The sequence below is a fragment of the Eublepharis macularius genome, chromosome 4 (genome assembly GCF_028583425.1).
Source record: "Eublepharis macularius isolate TG4126 chromosome 4, MPM_Emac_v1.0, whole genome shotgun sequence".
Taxonomy (NCBI): Eukaryota; Metazoa; Chordata; class Lepidosauria; order Squamata; family Eublepharidae; genus Eublepharis; species Eublepharis macularius.
Window position 1 is genome coordinate 46,109,147 of NC_072793.1, and position 18,444 is coordinate 46,127,590.

At 43.0% G+C, this 18,444-nt stretch overlaps 1 protein-coding gene across 1 annotated transcript in view; it reads right to left on the minus strand.

The window, feature by feature from the left end:
* LOC129328989 (forkhead box protein K2-like) overlaps positions 1-1,306 on the minus strand; it is a 38,971-nt gene extending 37,665 nt beyond the window's left edge. Inside the window, exon 1 of the mRNA XM_054978354.1 lies at positions 858-1,306. Coding sequence (XP_054834329.1) covers positions 858-1,264 — 407 coding nt within the window. The 5' untranslated portion in view covers positions 1,265-1,306. The remainder of the gene's footprint in view (positions 1-857) is intronic.
* Between the last annotated feature and the right edge of the window lie 17,138 nt (positions 1,307-18,444).

Genomic DNA, 18,444 nt, shown 5'->3' on the forward strand with positions numbered 1-18,444 from the left:
GATACAGCTGCTAGAGGTCAAACAAGTCATTCATCTATATTGACAATATGGTACTATAAACAGACACTACAAAGCAATCCTACAATGCATTAAAGAGTCTAGACTATTGCCTTAAAACGTCAGTAAGAGGGAAGTGTAATTAAAGAGAGAGATCCAGAACATTTCCTTCTTTTTAAAAGAACAGTACACTATACTTTCCTCAGGAACAGCACACTTTTAGAACAGCGCATTCCTCAACCATCCCACATTTCTGAAAACTAAACACACTATAACATGTTAGCCACGAGGCGCTCCTTATTACTCCACGAGACACACAGTTAAAACTCCGAACAGCAATCTGTAATGCCTCCTCGTTTTCCCCTAAGGACACCAGGCCTCCTGTGCCACCAGACAAATATAAATCGGTGGATAACAAATGTGTGTCATGCGTAATCCGAAGTGGCTCTTCTCGAGCCCACTGACGGATAAGGGCAGCGGGGATTGCAGCCTTTAAAGACTCGTAGGGGAACCCATCACGAGTCCCCTCCCCGTAGCTACTGGGGATCGGGGCTCAGATCCCTTCAGACGCAGGGCTGGGGAAGGCGGGGGAGCGACCACGAGGACTGCTCGGGCCGGCATGGTCGGCGAAGCCGGCCTGGGCGCTGCAGCTGCAAAATGACACCCTTCAAGCCTCCTTGTTGTGTCTAGAAGGGACCTCGAGTCGGGGCGTTCCCCTCCCGGAGGAGGCCAGCAGCCCCCGCGCCCGCCTCTCACGCCCCCCGGCTGACACGCCGTGAGTGGGGGAAGGTGGGGCGGCAGGAAGCCGGTCTCGAGGCGCGTGTCTCCCCCCGCAGTCCCTCCCTCCGCCTCGCACTCACACTCGGGGCAGCTGGAGCGGCGGCGCCCCCCGGCGCTGGAACACCCCGTCCACGAAGACGCCGTTCTTGCCGAGGCAGCGCAAGTAGAAATCGCCGCCGCCAGACGATGTAGCGGCGGTGGCGGCGGCGGCGTCAGGTTTGGACTGGGCCCCGGTCCCGTCGCCGGCGGTGGCTGAGGCGGGGCCGGTACTGTTGTTGGAGGCGGCGGCGGCCGGGGCCGGGGCGGGCGGGGCAGTGAAAATCTCGAGGTGCCTGCGGGAAATGAAGCTGGAGTGACCCATGCTCACGTCCACCGAGCCCTGAGAGGAGTTGCGGCCGATGGTCACCGAGCGCTTCTTCATGAGGTATTCGAACTCGCGGCCCTCCAGCCGGGCCACGGCCGCCGCCGCTGCCGCCCCCGCCGCCATCTTGGCCGAGACAGCGCGCGGGACCGAGCGGCCCTCAGCCCCTCCGCGCGCGCGCTCCCCCTGCCTCCCCACACCGCCCGCCGGCCCGGCCCCAGACACCGACAGACACAGCAGCCGCGCGCACCGTGCAACCCACTCTCACGCAGCCCTCACGTCCCCTAGACGGGCGGCTGACCCGGCCAATGGGCGCGCAGCACGCCCATGGAGTTACTCCGCACCCACCAACCATGAGCGGGGCCCGGACCAGCGCAGACCTACAGGGTAGATTGTAGCGCACAAGAACTAGACAGGCAACCGGGGAGGGGAGAGGGGAGTAGAAAACCGTGGAGTGGAATACTAGAGAAGGTGGAGCGGGTTGTGGAGAAGCTGCTGCTGACAGCAGCTAGATCCACCGTTATTTTCATGTTGTTTCAGGAACTGCCTTTCAAAGATGTAAAATTCCTTACAGGCGTTTAGCCAGCCTTATGCATAGTCCCAAGTACATGTATAGTAACGATTATCATTCCCACAAAACACATAAACAACTCTTCCTATTTTCTCTTTAAGGAGCAGTTTCTCATCTGTCTTTAAGCATTAGTAGTACTGTGCATCAATGGGAGCAATCAGTTTCATGTACATCAGACTCAAGGGACACACGTGGTCATGTTTCCCAGGGTTTCACATTAGTGTTTACACAGATACCATTCTGTATGTGCAAAACGGCCACTGCTGAGGGTCACCTTCATTCTAGAATACTATGGAAACTAGCAGAAAATTTGAATCATTTGTGGCTGGACCTACAAACCGTGCCCTGGGTGGAAAAGGCTATTTAACAGTTTCTCTAATTCTACATCATTAACTACAGCGACTCCAGTACAGAGAGCTTGCTTAGGATCAGAGTTCAATACTTCAAATCTGTTATTTAGTTCAAAGGAACATTAAACATAAAAATATATACAATGTGTGCAAGCCTATGCTACCATTAAATTTCATTCCAAAACTGAACAATGATAATTTGTCAATAAATCTTTACATGCTTCTTTTCATGTTGCAGTTGTCATATTAATTATATCATGTTTGCAATATCTCACATTCTACTATAAATTCCAATAATTTTGGATTTCATTCCTCTTGTTATAATTTTCTACAATGACCTCAATCCAGTTGTACTCATATTTATAATTATCCTTGGAATTTCCAGATGTACATTCACATCCACTTTTGCATCAAAAGTTTTTTTCAATCAGTTCAATAGGTTTTGGATGAGAAGGTGCATCAGCATCACAAACACACACACATCTGCATATGTCCACAGATCTTTCTTGCTCAAAAGGGACAAGAAGCATGTAATACCATTGAGTAAATTTATGCTATATTATAATTAACTGCTTATACATATTATTTTATATAGCTCAATAACAAAACAACAAGATAAAATATTCCTTTACAACCTACTAAATGTTCGATTTTAGCTATTGATCTCACCCCCAAATTTGTTAATTTCTATCAGGACCATCAAATATAAAATGTTTCTTGCATCACATTTCCAACTCTTTACATTCTGTTGTATTTTCTGACTTGTGTGCTGCTTGAATGTTCACATTTTCTATCCAGCTTTTAGCTGAAATTCTATTACTTTATTTATGTATGTATTTAAAAATTTAAGTACTTGTCTTTTTCCCAGACAACAGACCCAAGGCAGGTAACGAAAACCTAAAAACAATAATAAGTAACAGTTAAAAACATTAAAACAATATAAACAGCAAAAACTACAGTTTTTAATGGCCAGTGTCAAGAGAGTTCCAAGGGCCCTCTTCAGTAATGCAGTTGTGCACCCCTTATAAGATGGGATCAGTGTAGAAGCCCTCCAGAGTTCCTCCAAAAGACCATTCCAAAGTGCTGGGGTGACCACGTAGTCTGCAACAGAGCCTACCCTCCAGGGGTGGGAGTGGGAGTAGAACAATTAACAATTGTTGCTGTGCTGAGCTCATACTAAGAAAAGTGGCCCTTGACATACGTTCCCACATATGTGCACAGCTATTGAGGCAGAAACATTCGTACCCATTTAAAATCACAGTGGCAAAGCTACTTCCGGAGGAAGCTGTGATTCAGAGCTCTGCATTCCTATTTGAATTGCTTGGCTAAAACTTTAATGTGGAATTTTAAAGCTTTTAAACTTTTATTTATTTATTTCGCTTATTTATAGCCCACCTGTCTTACTGATATTCAAGGATAATTATGTTGATAGAGAGTGCTGTCAAGTCATAGCTGACTTATGGCAACCCCTACCAGGGTTTTCAAGGCAAGAAACTAGCAGAGGTGATTTGTCTTTGCCTGCCTCTGCAACCCTGGTCCTCTTTGCAATGGACTATAGACTTATTTCCATATGCAGCGGTTCTTCTAGACTATTCAGTTTAATGAGCAAAAACCTAGCACAAGCCGTGTTCAAAAATCATAGTTACAAGTAGGGGCAAGGCTGTATGTCCAGTGCCAGCTTAAGGAGCAAAGGGGACAAGGTGGGCTCAGGTGGTGGGTTTTGAATGAAGGAAGCTGCTTCCAGCACCGCCCCTGCCTTCCCCCCACACCACTTCCTCCTCCTCCTCCTCTTTTACCTCATCCCAGAGCCAGAGTAGTTGACACCCCTTCCCTCCTTGTCCCCAGTCCCACATGCCCATTAGTTCCTTGCTAGAATTCAGGAAGTCCTGTTGGGGCATGTGCAGCTCACCATGCTGCTTTTAAAAATGCCCGGAGAACATGGAAGGAAAGGCTGCTAGTTGTTTGGGATAAAGGCAGTGGGCAGAATTTGAAGAGTGGTAAGGTAAGGTGGCACACTTTGTGAGCTGCTACGGGATATGCCTAACCCTCAAACAGCAATTCGTCATTTGATTATGTTTGACAGGAGAATACTAGACACCAATATGGTCAAGGTGTGACCTAGCAAACCTTAGGGGGAACCTGGGAAAGAAAGGCTGCCAGCTGGTCTATTCTTGTAGCACGTACACTGCAACTCAGATGCATTGGTACACATGATTAAAATAATGTGTGGCATCATGAAAACCTTGAACACAGCTGAGTCTCACCTGTTTTTTGTGAACTGAATTATGGTTCATGAAGTACCCTTATATAGTCTAGAGGTCCACTGGGAAGTCTTTTTAGATAATGCTAGCGTGGCAAAGAAATTCGGCTCTTTTGTGGTTCTCGTGGAGTAGTGAGGGGGAGGCAATACTTGCACAATTGTTATTTAGTTGATGCACAAAATGAACTCTTCTAGGTTGCAATTATTGTCACATGTCCCCAGTGCTACAGTTACAACATTTTGTCAATGGGCAATTCTCTCATACATACACACACCCAAGTGATTGCGAGTAAGACATGGTCGCTTGAATATCACAGGCAAATGCTCAATATTACTTCTCAAGAGCTGAAGGACATGTTTTCTGTTGTTTAAAAAGGAGAGAGACTAAGCTCAATGCCTTGTGGCAGTACTACTTACTCTTAGGTTTTAAATGAATATTGCACTACTAGGGTTGCCAACTACAGATTGGGAGATTCCTGGAGATTTGGGGGTGGAGCCTGGGGAGGACAGACTTTGTGGAGGGAAGGAGCTCAGCAGGGATGTAATGCCACAGATTCCAGCCTCTGAAGCTGCTTTTTTCTCCAAGGGAACTGATCTCTGTAGTCTGGAGTTGCCTAAGTGAAGCCTGGCAGCCCTTTGTGCTTTAAATGCTGAAGCAGAGGTACATGAGGGTAGTTCTTCTAAAATGTGTAGTTTAAAAAAAAACTTGGAAAGGCCTTATTGACAATAGTACAGTATCTACAATTAACTCTTTGGACATGACAAGTGCGCACAATGATTATAGTTGGCACTCTCAAACTACAGACAACAATCATGTATTTTTGTTGAACTGTATCTGTTTTACTGTTTTGTAACTTTTCCCCATTCTGCATTTGTATGGTTTGAATATTCGTCCTTTATTTGGCAGAAGGTATTTGAAGTTCTGTTGAATATTTCCTTATTTTGTGCTGCCATCTCACTTGAGACTGCAATGTTTTTCTCTGCCTGGCCCCTACCCTGTGGAATGGCCCGCCTGAAGAAGTAAGGAGAGCCCCCACTCTCCTGGTTTTCTGCAAATGATGCAAAACCAAATTATTCAAGAGCCTTTTTAGTCATATAGGAGGGCTGCATTGTAGGGAGGGGATCTCAGATGATCTGCTAGTGAGGAACCATAGACCTCACCACTATGTTGTACTGGATTCCTACTAATGCTATGTCTTTGTGAACTTGTATCTATTTAACCTAAGGCATTGTTTATGGAAATGTTCTTAATACTGACTGTATTTAATACTGACACTGTGTAATCCACCTTGAGTTTCAATGAGAAAGGCAGACTATAAATGACATAAATAAAAAAATAAAATATGGATTCCTTACATGGAACCACTGCACTTGAAAAGCATAAGTATCTGAAAGAGACGAAATATGAAATAGGAATCTTTATTAATAAAGTCATGTATGTTTATAATGGAATTCCAAATATGGTGGAAAGCGTTAAGATAAAGTGTATTTGTGTTGCCTTTGTATGCATTTATATGAAAAAAATTGGAAAATCTTAGATTCTCTCAAAATGTACTGACATTTTATTATAAAATGTATTACAATGTATAACTGATCGTATATAGTGTTTTGTGTTACGTATTTGAAGAAAACTGGCAAGGTTCTCCCCTCTCCAAACTACTATATTCATTCCAGTCCAGTAGTCTGAAAAAATCCTGTCCTGGAATTGCCTACAACACAAAAGTCTGCATTTCGTTTACAAACCATGCTACCCATAATGCTTTGGACATCAAGCTGATTATGGAGGTTGCAACGTGCGAAGTAATAATCTCTGATTAACTAAATAATGCTGTCTTGGCGCTTGGAATAATAGATCATGAAAAAAACTTCACTTCTGGGAGTACCACCTCCATAGTTTCCAGCGAAATCTGTACTTTAGAAAGCCCCCTTCAGGAGAGGCGTTCACAAGCCTCCGCGCTGCAGCAAGACATGTGCTTTCTAGATGACATCATCCTCCTCAGTGTCTGGGCAGTGACCTAGGCAGAGAGTGTTTGTAAATACAGACGAGGGCCCGGGGGGTGGGGCCGGCCGAACAATTGGAAGTGGAGCAGAAGGCAATGAAATCGATGGACTGCTGCCTGCAATCCCTTTGGAGACTGTTTCCGAGACTAAATTAGGCCGTTATCGAGTTAGTGAATGTTTCAAAGGCAAGAAGTCACGTGATACAACTGAGCCAAGGACAGGTTAAGGAACAGTCGCCTTTGAAATCGAGACAATCTGAAATCAAGCATCTTCACACACTAAACGCACACACCCTTAATGTATAAACGTCCATATTATGTTCCAGAGTCTAACTAGAAATTACAAAGAAAGGAAATTAAAAGCGCTGTGTCTTTCCTTAATTTTCGAATGGGTTGTAAAGAACAGCAGTTAACATTTCTGACAGAATCACCATTATGTTTTAGGTGGGTGGCCGTGTTGCTCTGCGGTAGAACATCAAGAGCCCAGTCCACTAGCTCCTTAAAGATCAACAAGATTTTCAGGGTATAAGCTTTCAACAGTCAAGGTTTCTTTAGTCAGATATCTGATGGAGGCTTTCACTTTTGAAAGGTAATACTTGAAAATCTTGTTGGTCTATAAGGTGTTATACCACTGAGCCCCCTGAAAGATTTCAGCCCATTATCCAAACATTCAGCTTTAATGATTGTGTTTGTCGCATGTGTGTGTTAGAGAAAACTTCAAATTAACTGAAACTATAGCTGAGCCCTCTATTCTGCAAAAACTTTCATAATCAAATTTAACTGACAAGTTTAACTGCAATAGTCAGTAACAGCGTTAGAAAAACTGCAGAATTTCATTTTTATATTTGGCCAATATATTAATCTTCTGCTCTTTATTCATAAACAGGAGACATTTCCTCTCCATCTGTTATTAAATTATGTAATTTCCATAATTCTGGTAGGTATTTTATTTGCTTTGTCATGAATAATAATTCATGCTTTTATATTATTGCAAGGGAATGTAAATGTTGTTAAAATGTTGTATACTGTGATGGAGCATCTGTATGTTCTTATTGGAGTAACCTGGCCCGTTTGGACCTAAATCATATGTGCCTTATAAAGTGCAGAAATCCTGGAATGCAATTATAAATCATTTTTCTGGTATAGCTTTCAATTGACTCAGAAACCTGGTATAAACACATTGCACCCCAACAGCAGAAGAAGGGTAGAAAAGTTAGCAACCTAAGTAACAGGCTTCAGATTGACCTTCTGAGCTGATATTGAGTTTCAGGCTTCCCACTGAGCTGATATCAAAGGAGCATTCCTGGCCAAATGACAGGGCAGCCAAAAAAGTATTCTCCACACCTCAGGCAGAACTGCCTGTCAAAGGGCACAGATAGTATGGGTTTAGGGTTCTGAAAACAGTCCAATAGGAAGCAATATCAGCTGCTTAATTGATTTGTATTGACACAAATAAATAAAAGGATCCATCTGGCAGGATTTCAAATTAGCTTTTTGCTATGCTCTGACATAGGTAAAATGCATCCATGGTGACAGACTTAAAACAAAATGTATGACAGTTGACAGTTCAAAAGAAAGGAAATTAAAAACTATGGATTGTGCTGGGAAATCACGCTAAGACACTTCGTTCCGTAAGTTTTGTGCAATCTTACAGGTGCGTGTGAAAACAGCCATAGTTAAAGAGTTACATTAAAAACATTTCTGATAGAAATACCATTTATATTGCTATAACTCTCTTATAGCTCAATATTGCTATAACTCTCTTATAGCTCAATAATTGTTTTAGAAATTCAGGCCATTGATACTACCCAAATACCTAGATGTGTGTATATTGTTAAGAATGCTATTAAAATTGTTATACAAGGCTGCAGAAAGAATCAAACTAAATCTGGTAACCTATCACTATCAACTTTGTTTCCATTAAAGTGTATGATGGCCATAATTACTATTTTAATGTTTGATTATAATAATTGTAGATCCATCCTGAAATTTTAAAAAGTTTTAAATTGAAAAGGAGCTTTTAAATTTTATTTATGTTATTTATAGTCCATCTTTCTCAAGGGAGATTATACAGTATAAGTCAATACAAGTCAATATAAGTCAATACAATCAGCAGGGATTTTCAATAAATAATGCAATAGAGTATACAAATGGAAATCTGCACAGATTTAAAACCAAGCAGAAATCTGATACAGAGCTGAGACAATGCTGAAACAGAACACAAGCAATTCTAAGCAACACAGAAACTACCCAGTAGGATCATACTTATAGCAAAAGTATATAGCAGTCTATAGACCCCATCCATTTTCCAATGCATTTCTCTGAAAACAGTTTACAGTACAGGCCTCCTATCTGAGTAAAAAAAAGCCCTCTAATTTGGTTTTGCATAGTTTGTGGAAAGTCAGGAGCATGGGAACTTTCCTGACCTCTTCAGGTAGGCCATTCCATAAGGTGGGGGCCACCAAAGGGAATCCACATGTACAGGCAGCTGCTGGCTTTGCCCATGTGCAGAGTGGCACCTGAAGAAGGCCCTGTACAGATAAGTAAAGCTACTGTGGTGAAACACAGGGAGAGACGTGGTCCTGTAGATATGAGTGACCAAGGCCCCGATGAACTATATATGTGGATAGCCAAAACCAGGGCTTTTTTTCTGGGAAAAGAGGTGGTGGAACTCAGTGGGTTGCCCTTGGAGAAAATGGTCACATGGCTGGTGGCCCCGCCCCCTGATCTCCAGACAGAGGGGAGTTTAGATTGCCCTCTGCGCCGCTTGGCGTCCCCTGATCTCCTCTGTCTGGAGATCAGGGGGCAGGGCCACCAGCCATGTGACCATTTTCAAGAGGTTCCGTTCCACTGCGTTCCAGCTGAAAAACAGCCCTGGCCAAAACCTTTAATTGAGTCTGGCAATTGTTGGGTACCCAACAGAGCAACTACAGAATGGAAGTAAAACACATGTTCTGCATATAAAGATAACATATTCCACATATAGCAATGAAATAAGGAGACGAAACATAATCTTTCTGGGTTAAACAACATGCACAACTTTACTGAAAGTTACAAAATCTGCAATGCAAAAACTCTACTAAACCTGAGAACTTCCTATCCATAGTGTGGGTATGCTCTAACATGGATAAGATAACTGCGGTATCATTTCCTCTCCTGTGTCCAATGTATGGGGGCAAGCTCTCCTTGCTCCAAGCCAAGGTGCAGTTAACTGCTCTCCTCGGCAGTGATGTGGGGCAGAAATTTCCCAGTGCTGTATTCTTCTGCAGAAAAATTTCTGAGCCAATCTACTAATCTACAAAAGTTCAAGATGAAAAATGAAAAGCAAATCTAATTCGGAAATTACAGAGATATAGAACTAATTGACATTTGTAAGAGGTAACATATGCAAGGTATTAGTACCTATAGTGAGTGAGAAAACTGAAGTCTTGGTGGTGGTATTGAATGTATCAATAAATTCTAAGTTAGAAATATCACACTGGATTCTCCCTATGAAGTTGTTTTTGGAGGAGAACAGTGACTTTTAGATCAGCAACAGTCTGATCTGGAAGATTAAAATATCCCCTTTCCAGTTTCTGAATACTGTGATTTTTCTAATGTCAGGTTTGTGTTCATTTATTCTCTTGCCCAGGGACTGTCCTGTTTGTCTAATATAGAGAACAGAAGGACATTGTTGACATATGGCATAAATTACATTGGAGAATGAGTAAAGAGATGAGCCCAGTGTTGTTATGTCTGATGTTGTTATTATGTAGCTTTAGTGGTTGAATGAATTGAGCTCAAATAACATTGAAACTAGCTGCATTATTATTGATTTAGCATTTCCCCAAAAAAGAAATAGAAGTGCCAGAAATAGACAGCAAAGGGGAGGGGATTAATGAAAGTTACAAAAAGAGGAGTTAGCATTTTAATGCAAACCAGTTAGTACATGATCCTATGAAAAAAGCAATGATAAAATATGTATAGCAAGATTTTTCTACTAAATATTGTAAACATAGTTTCAGAGACAATACAGGATTTAATATTGGATCCTATTGTGGCAACAAGATTTGTTTTTGCTAGATGTTGGAAACTATAATCTAGGCCTAGTAAGCAAGGATGGCTCTCTGCTTCCTGTAGCAAAATTGACTGGGATCTAACAGGAACCACAAAAATTGACAGAGATATGTTCTTCTATATTAATTTTTAATACTAAAGAACACATCACACATGATCAGAACAATTTCCAGTCATGACAAAAATAAGCATCTGGGTAGCACACTCCTAAGGCCCAGCAAGACAGATGCATCCAGCCACCAGGACACTCAAGGCATCGTTAATCCACTTCCTATGAACATTGCACAAGTGGAAACAACACTTCATAGCCCCCACCAAACACAGACAGCATAGTAAGCAAGCAGAGGTCCACAGCAACTCCAGCAACATCTGCCCATCATGCAACAGCAGCCACTGACACCTCTGTGAGTGGCACTCCCAGGTGCAACCAATCATCAGTTGCCAATGTGGCCACTGCCCCTCAATGTCACTCATCCCCCCCCCCCACAGAGAGCTAGTGTACAGGGAGGAAAGACCCTGCAAAAGTGGCACCCCAACTGAAGCACGTGGCCTGAGAGGTCCCCTCCCCAGCTCAGAGGGGATACTCACCCTAGCAGCAGACAGCAAAAGTGCTGTCCACATGCAAACATCCCTGCTCCAAGCCATATACTCCCTTCCCACAGAAAAGTGAAATAGAAAGGGGAATGTCAAAACCAAGCTCAAACCCTGATGCTTGAGACTGGCATCCTAACCACAGGGCCTGGAGGGGAAGTTCAAAAGAGACATGCCAGCAGGCATTAGACACCCCACTACAGCCCTGATGTCACCAGCAGCTACATGGAGCTGGTCAAAGAATATCACACAGGTAAGTATAGCTCATTAGAAAGGCATGGGGATAGCATGGCTGGGGATTCTGTTTCAAGTTGCGCAAGGAGAGATGGGAGAGGTGGGCAAAAGCCCGAGTTACCTCAGAGATCCATCAGGTTGGCTGGGACACCTCTTCATAACTCCCACACTGCTGTACCCATGGCAGCAGAGTTCTTGCATTCACTTTGGCTTCCCTGCCCATGCACTCACAAGCTGCATAGCTTATCCCTTTCCCGAGCAGCCAGCCAGCCAGCCAGCCACACACACACACACTACACACCAGCCTGTTCCCCATACAAGTTGCGCAAAACAATCAGCAGAGCATGGAGGGCGTACTTAAGTGTGGGCTCAGCCTCCAAGGTGCCAGTGGATTTCTGTATTGCAGCAGAACAAAACAAGTCCAGTGGTACCTGGAAAAACAACCACAGCCATCCCTGAGTCACAGCTTATCCTCTTAGACATGTGAAGGCAGACTCCCTGGTCAAAAACTTGCCTGAGGCAGGAGGCTCCAGAAGCACGGCTGAAACCACATTCTGAATGGAGTGATGGGAACAGTAATAGCCATACATGCAGATCTCCCTGTTGAATCGTTACCTGCATGGAAGAAACACAGACATGCAGCAATGACAAAGAGCACAGGCCCAGCACCAGCCAGAGCTATGTCTACAGTGCCCCACGAAGGATCAGATCCCCATGTCCAGGGGACAGGGAGGTGAGGAGACCTCACTGAGGGCTAAACTACAAGTGACGAATGACACAGGTTGGACACTTGTCAGCTTCCCTCAAGTTTTGATGGGAAATGTAGGCAGCTTGGCGGAATGTTGGATAAGTGACAGTTGAAAAGTCCACCGGACAGCAGTCGGAGAGCCAAGCTGCAAGACCAGAGTGCCTACATTTCCCATCAAAACTTGAGGGAAGCTGACAAGTGTCCAACCTGTGTCAGGCATCACTTGTAGCTTGGCCCTGAGGCAGATACTGTTGCCATCCAAATGACACACATCCAGTGTGGAAGTGCTCTTCGAATGCGAAGAATTGATTTCCTCCTGCTGCTGTTGCAAGGGAATGAATCCCAGGGTTACTTGCCCAGCTTATTGAGAGAGTACAGTGGGGCAGCTCCAGCCACCCCATTCCACCCCATTCCGGCCTAGCCCACTGGGTTTCCCAGCCCTTACTTACCAGTGGACGCATGGTCACTCCTTCAAGTCTAGACTCTAGAACAGGGATTCCTATTAGAGTTCTGCAGTGAGACAAGTTAGCCACACAGTTTAGAATTTGTTCTCCACCTTGGCTGTTAACTGTTAAGTGATCACCTGATAGTGCTAAGTGCCCACTTTGTGCTATCACTGCCACCAGAGTGCAATGCCGTCGGGACATTTACAATCAAAAAAGAAAATTGGCACAAAAATAGCGCTATTGCCCTATAACGTTGTAATGATAGGCATTCTCTGAATTTCTAGCTCCCATTTTTTTTAGCCCCTTTCATTGCAGAGATATAAGGGGGGAAATGCATATTTCCACAACGGAAGGGGCTAAAGACTTTCTTTTGTCTTAAATGAGAGCTGGGAAATCAGAGAACCTGCTACACTTATCATTATAAAACTATAGCACTATGTGGGTGTTATGTGCTATCACTTCACTTCTGACTTATGGCAACTCTATGACTTAATGACCTCCAAAACATCTTGTCATTAAAGCCTTGCTGAGATCTTTAAAAATGGAGGCTGTGGCTTCCTTTATTGAGTCAAGCCATCTCATTTTGGGTCCTGTTTTCCTGCTGCCATCCACTTTTCCTAGCATTAATGGTTTTTCCAGTGAATTTTGTTTTCTCATGATGTGACCAAAGTATGACAGATTCAGTTTTGTCATTTTAGCTTCTAGGGAGAATCTAGGTTTGATTTGATCTAGCACCCACTTTTGGGGCATCCATGATATCCATAAAACTCACTTCCAGCAGCACATTTCAAATTAAACTTTCTTCTGGTCAGTTTTCTTCATTGTCCAACTTTCACATTCATATATAGTAATGTGGAATACCCAGGGGTCATTTCGTAGAAAAAGAGCTGGAGGAACTCATTAGCGTAACCAATTAGCATATGCCACACCCCTTGCCATCATCAGAAGTGTGTCATTAGCATAACTGATTTGCTTATGCCACACCCCCTGACATCACCTATCCTGGCTGTTTTGGACCCAATCCTGGCCATTCAGGGCCGAAATTGGGCCCAAAATGGCCAAAAAGGGACCCAAAACGGTCAGGATCAGGCCACTACTGAGTGGGAGACTGGTCCTCCACCCGTCAGAGGCCCGATCCGGGCCGTTTCGGCCCCAATCCAGGCTGAAACGGGCCCAAAATAGCCAAGAGTCAGGTGAGTGGGGCCACCTATCATGTGACCTCTTTGGGGAACTGCCGGAACTGCGTTCCTGCACGTTCCCCCTTTAAATGAGTCCTGGGAATACCATATATGTATTATCTTGATCTTGGTCCACAGTGACCCATCCTTACACTTAAGGATCTTTTTAGTTCCTTCATGGCTGCCCTTTCAAGTCTCAATTTCCTTCTGATTTCTTGGTTGCACTCTCCCTTTTGGTTGGTGATTGTAGAAAATATTTAACCATTTCAATTTCTTCATTGGCAACCTTACAATTGTGAAATTCCTCAGTAGTTTTCTTGATGTTCAGCTATAATCCTAATTTGGCACTTTCTCCCTTAACCTTCATCAGTAGTCATTTCACTATTTTCTGCTGGTAATGAAATGTTATCTGCCTGTCTCAAATTGTTGATGTTCCTTCCACCAGTTTTCACTCAATCTAATCTAATCCAGTTTTCCTTATGATACGTTCTGCATAGGAACATACATAGAAATATAGTGGAAAAGAGCAAGAGTACAGTAGCACCTATAAGACTAACAAAATTAGTGGTAGGGTATGAGCTTTCATGAGTCACAACTCACTACTTCAGATACAGCTAGAATGTTCATCTGTCTGTAGGAATATACGTCTTCAACTAACACCTCTACCAACTGGAAACCATTCTGTTTCCCCATATTATTTTATCTTGTCTACAGGTTGCTCATCAACACAATCAGATGTTGTGGCATACCCATTTCTTTTAACTCTATCCATAGTTGTTCATGATCTTCACAGTCAAAAGTTTTGCTGTAATCTATAAAACATAGGCAGATTTTCTTCTGAATTTCTCTAGTGAGCTCCCATTAACCATTATCAGTTTGCAACATGATTTCTAGTGCTTCTTCAACATCTAGCATTTCTCATTCCATATATGGTGAGAATCTTTGTTGTATTGCTTTGCTTGCATAGAAAATTAATCTAATGGTACAATAGTTGCTGCCATCTTTGGCATCTTTTTTTTTAAACTGATACTGCTAATCTATATACATTTTTTAAAAGAATGCATTGGAATGGGGGGGGGTTAAAAGGTGACACTGTTGGAAGCACTATGGACATTTCATACAGTACTCCATTGATAATGGAAAGCACACTGAAAACTTGAGAACAGGAAAAACACTGTTAAAAATGGCTTAACCCTGCATATGGAAGGGAGTGAGAAAGGAGTCAGCAGGCAGTCAAGGCAATGGAGTGGACGAGAGGGTGCATGGGTGATGTATAACCCCCCCTGGCCACAAACCCAACGCCAGTGACAAGCCTCAGGGCAGCCTCCCCGAAGCACCTGCCAGGCATGAGAGTGCCCTGTGTGGCAGTGCCCCAGCCAAGGAAGGGCAAGGCCACTTACCTAAAGTCCCAGCAAGATGCCAAGGGGCTAAATGTAGCTGCGCCCCAGCCAAGGCGGGGTGAGTCTGCTTCCCTTAAGCCCCTGACAAGCAACAGGGAGCCAGGTATAGCCATGCCCAGATGGGGGTCTGACATTATTGTTAGTCAGACATTCTGGACTTTGCCCTTCTTCCCTTGAGCGAGTACAAAATTCTCCCAGTTTTCCTGCTAAGTCCCCCCAGTGCACTCAGGGCCTGCCGCTGTGAGTACCCACTCTCCCACCTCATGCACAAAGTCCCCGCAGCAGAAGGCTGACAGGCAGAGCCTCTGACTGTGTGCTCACCCACCTGAGGTCATGAGCAGCACAATTTGAGGTTTTGTAGGATGTGTGGGCAGGTGATTGGGTGTGGGGAGGGAGGCTCACCCACCCCAGAAGTACATGTGGATTGGCTCTCATGGTAGTTCCCATCCTATGGTCCTGCGGGCTGTAGGGGTAGGGCTGGGCACCGGGAGAGGGGCCCGAATTTTCCTGTTCAATGGGTGCCTATGGGCTACACCTCCGCTACAGGGGGCGTTCCTGGGCCTGGAGTGGCTTTGGAAGTGGACTAAGTCGCAGCCTGCCCCCCGCCTATCTCCCTCTAGCACTGGCATGGGATCTTGCACCGCACTTACACCTCTGCCCAGCTGCCAAGTATACCCACCGGCGGAGACCCGTATGCAGTATTGAGCCTCGGGTAGGAGCTGGCAGAGGAGGAGTTACGTCCACATAAGTGCCATTTATGCCTGCGCAAGGCTTAGTTCTCTCCCTATGCACTTTCCACCATGCTGCTTAGGACTGCACTGTTAATGTGACAATAAGAGAAAAGGAATTGTGTATACCATTGAAAATAGTATGTCTCCAAAAGCACAAAAAGGGGACATGGAACTTCAGGTTGCAGTAATGGTTAAGGATGCCTTTTGATAACTCCATATAGTGAGATTATTGGAACTGTCAGATTCAGTTTTAGTAACCATCAATCAACCCCTCATAATCTCAGATCTGAATAGACCTGTGGGATTGCCTGTTCTAAGACATTCAATGAATCTTGGTGATCCACAGTATTACCCTGAAGACCATCGCAGCAAACTCCACAAGTTCATCTTGGAGGGCATCACGGTTATACCAGCAGAGCTATCCTAACCTTGGCTATCCCAAGCTCCCCACACCAGGTATACACAAGCCACTGCTGAATTAGGGACTGCATATATAGTTTGTTACAGGGCTTTTTTTCTGGGAAAAGAGGTCATGGAACTCAGTGGTGGAACTCAAGACTGCACAATGACGTCACTTTGGGTCAGCTGGAACAAGGGGGGAGTTCTTTTAAAGTTTAAATTGCCCTTGGTGAAAATGGTCACATGGCCGGTGACCCCGCCTCCTGATCTCCAGGCAGAGGGGAGTTTAGATTGCCCTCTGTGCTGCAAGGGCAATCTAAACTCCCCTCTGTCTGGAGATGAGGGGGGTGGGGCCACCAGCCATGTGACCATTTTTAAGAGATGCCAGAACTCCATTCCACTGTGTTCCCGCTGAAAAAAAGCCCTGGTTTGTTATAAGATCTTTACTGCTACTAATTATAGGCTCTGATTGTATGATCAATAATCAAGATGACAAGTTGAGGAAAGAGTCCGTGACTACTGCACTTTAACTGTGGATTTTCCCCATAATTTTATAAACAAACTTGAAATGAACTAAGATGTTGTGGTCATAAATCAAGATGTGGTCATAAAAGCAGTGCCAAATTCTAACTTTCCTTCTCAGGTGACATCAAAAGATTGGGTTTTGAAAATGAAAACAAAATGGATATACTTCCATTTCAGCAGTACTGAGGAGATACCTTTGGGCAGCCACGTGGTGGCAGCATTATTGTGTTTACTGATCACTTGCAAGCTTCTGTGAAGAGTGGCTGTTGCCATAACAGCACTCGCAGCTTTCCACATCTGCAACTTATTCCTGGACTCTGAAAACAACACAAGCCCATCAACTTTTAAGTGGTTATGTATGTTGTTTATTTGGTCTAATGCTTGGCAGTGGCTCAAAGGTACAGCAAATACAGGATTTACTCCAATGCAAGACGGTATTTTCCTAAGATATGTCATTTAAAAAAAACTACTTATTTGAATGGACTTAGATTGTAACTCTGATTAGGACTGTAATGTAAATATTAGATCAATGTCTCAGACTTCAATATACACAGAATATCATTACACATAATGTAATTAATAATAAACACCATAAATGTATTAAAATTTGTTCACTCTATTCTGAACCCAAGAGAACCCGGTGAAGAAAGTTACCGGTGTTTATACCAATGGCTGAAATGATAAATTCATTATAGCAAAGATATGCACATTGATCTAACATTCCATTATTTAAATGCTGTAATAATTATCTGAGTATCTTTAATATTTAACTGTACATTTTTACTTATTTAAAATATTTCTGTTTTTCTCCCAAAATGGATCTTGAAGTGGATCAGAATTTTTTTTAATCATAAAAATCAACAATCAAAAAAAGAAAAAAAGCCTCGAAAAGATAAAAAGCTATCTCTACTATAGTGCCATCCCACTGAAGTCTAATCAGAATCCAACTCAGATCTATTCAATAGGGGCTTACTCCCAGGAAAATGTTCATAAGATTGCACTGCTCATCTCCTTTAACTATTTGTTAGTGTTTTGATATTCCCTGCTGTGTTCTTTCTTTTCATTTTTATAGTTTAAATGTGTAGATGGTTTGCATGGTTTATTTTACAAAGAAAAAAAAGTCCCTGATCACATCATCTAAAAAATAACTAAATCTAAATAAATAATGTAAACATATATTTTGACTAAAATCAACTGTTAATTAACATTAAGGTGATGAGCTATTTAAGTCCAAAAGCATTGCTGCTTTTTTATTTAAAAGCAAAGCCAGACTATCAGGCCTGTCTCCGCTGATCTACAGTGCAATCCTAAACGCAGTTACGCTGTTCTAATTCACTGAAGTCAATAGGCTTAGGAGCATGTAAACCTGTTGGGGATTGCACTGCATCTTAGCCAGTTAGTAATCTGTATTTTAACTTATTTATCATGTAATTAGCTAATTATATTATTTAACATTTACAGATTATATTCCGTAAGGAATCCTGAAAAATAGTGACAGTTTCTTTTATACATGAGAAATTAAATTAAAAATACTTCTTTATGTTATTTAGAAAAAAAGAAATTATTTGCACTATTTTTCAGAAAATCTATTAAGCATTTTGATACATTATTCTGCAGTTTGGATAATGTCTTGAATCCACTTCCTACCCACTTAGCAATTAGTTACATTTATTTACAATACAATTTATAAGATGCAGAGTAATTTAAGAAAGGTGGTTACGTCTCTTTCCTACAACAGCAGTGTAATGTCTTAGGACAAAATAAAATATTGTAGTCAACAAGCTTTTAAGTTTCCAAGAACACCTTTTCAGGCTAGA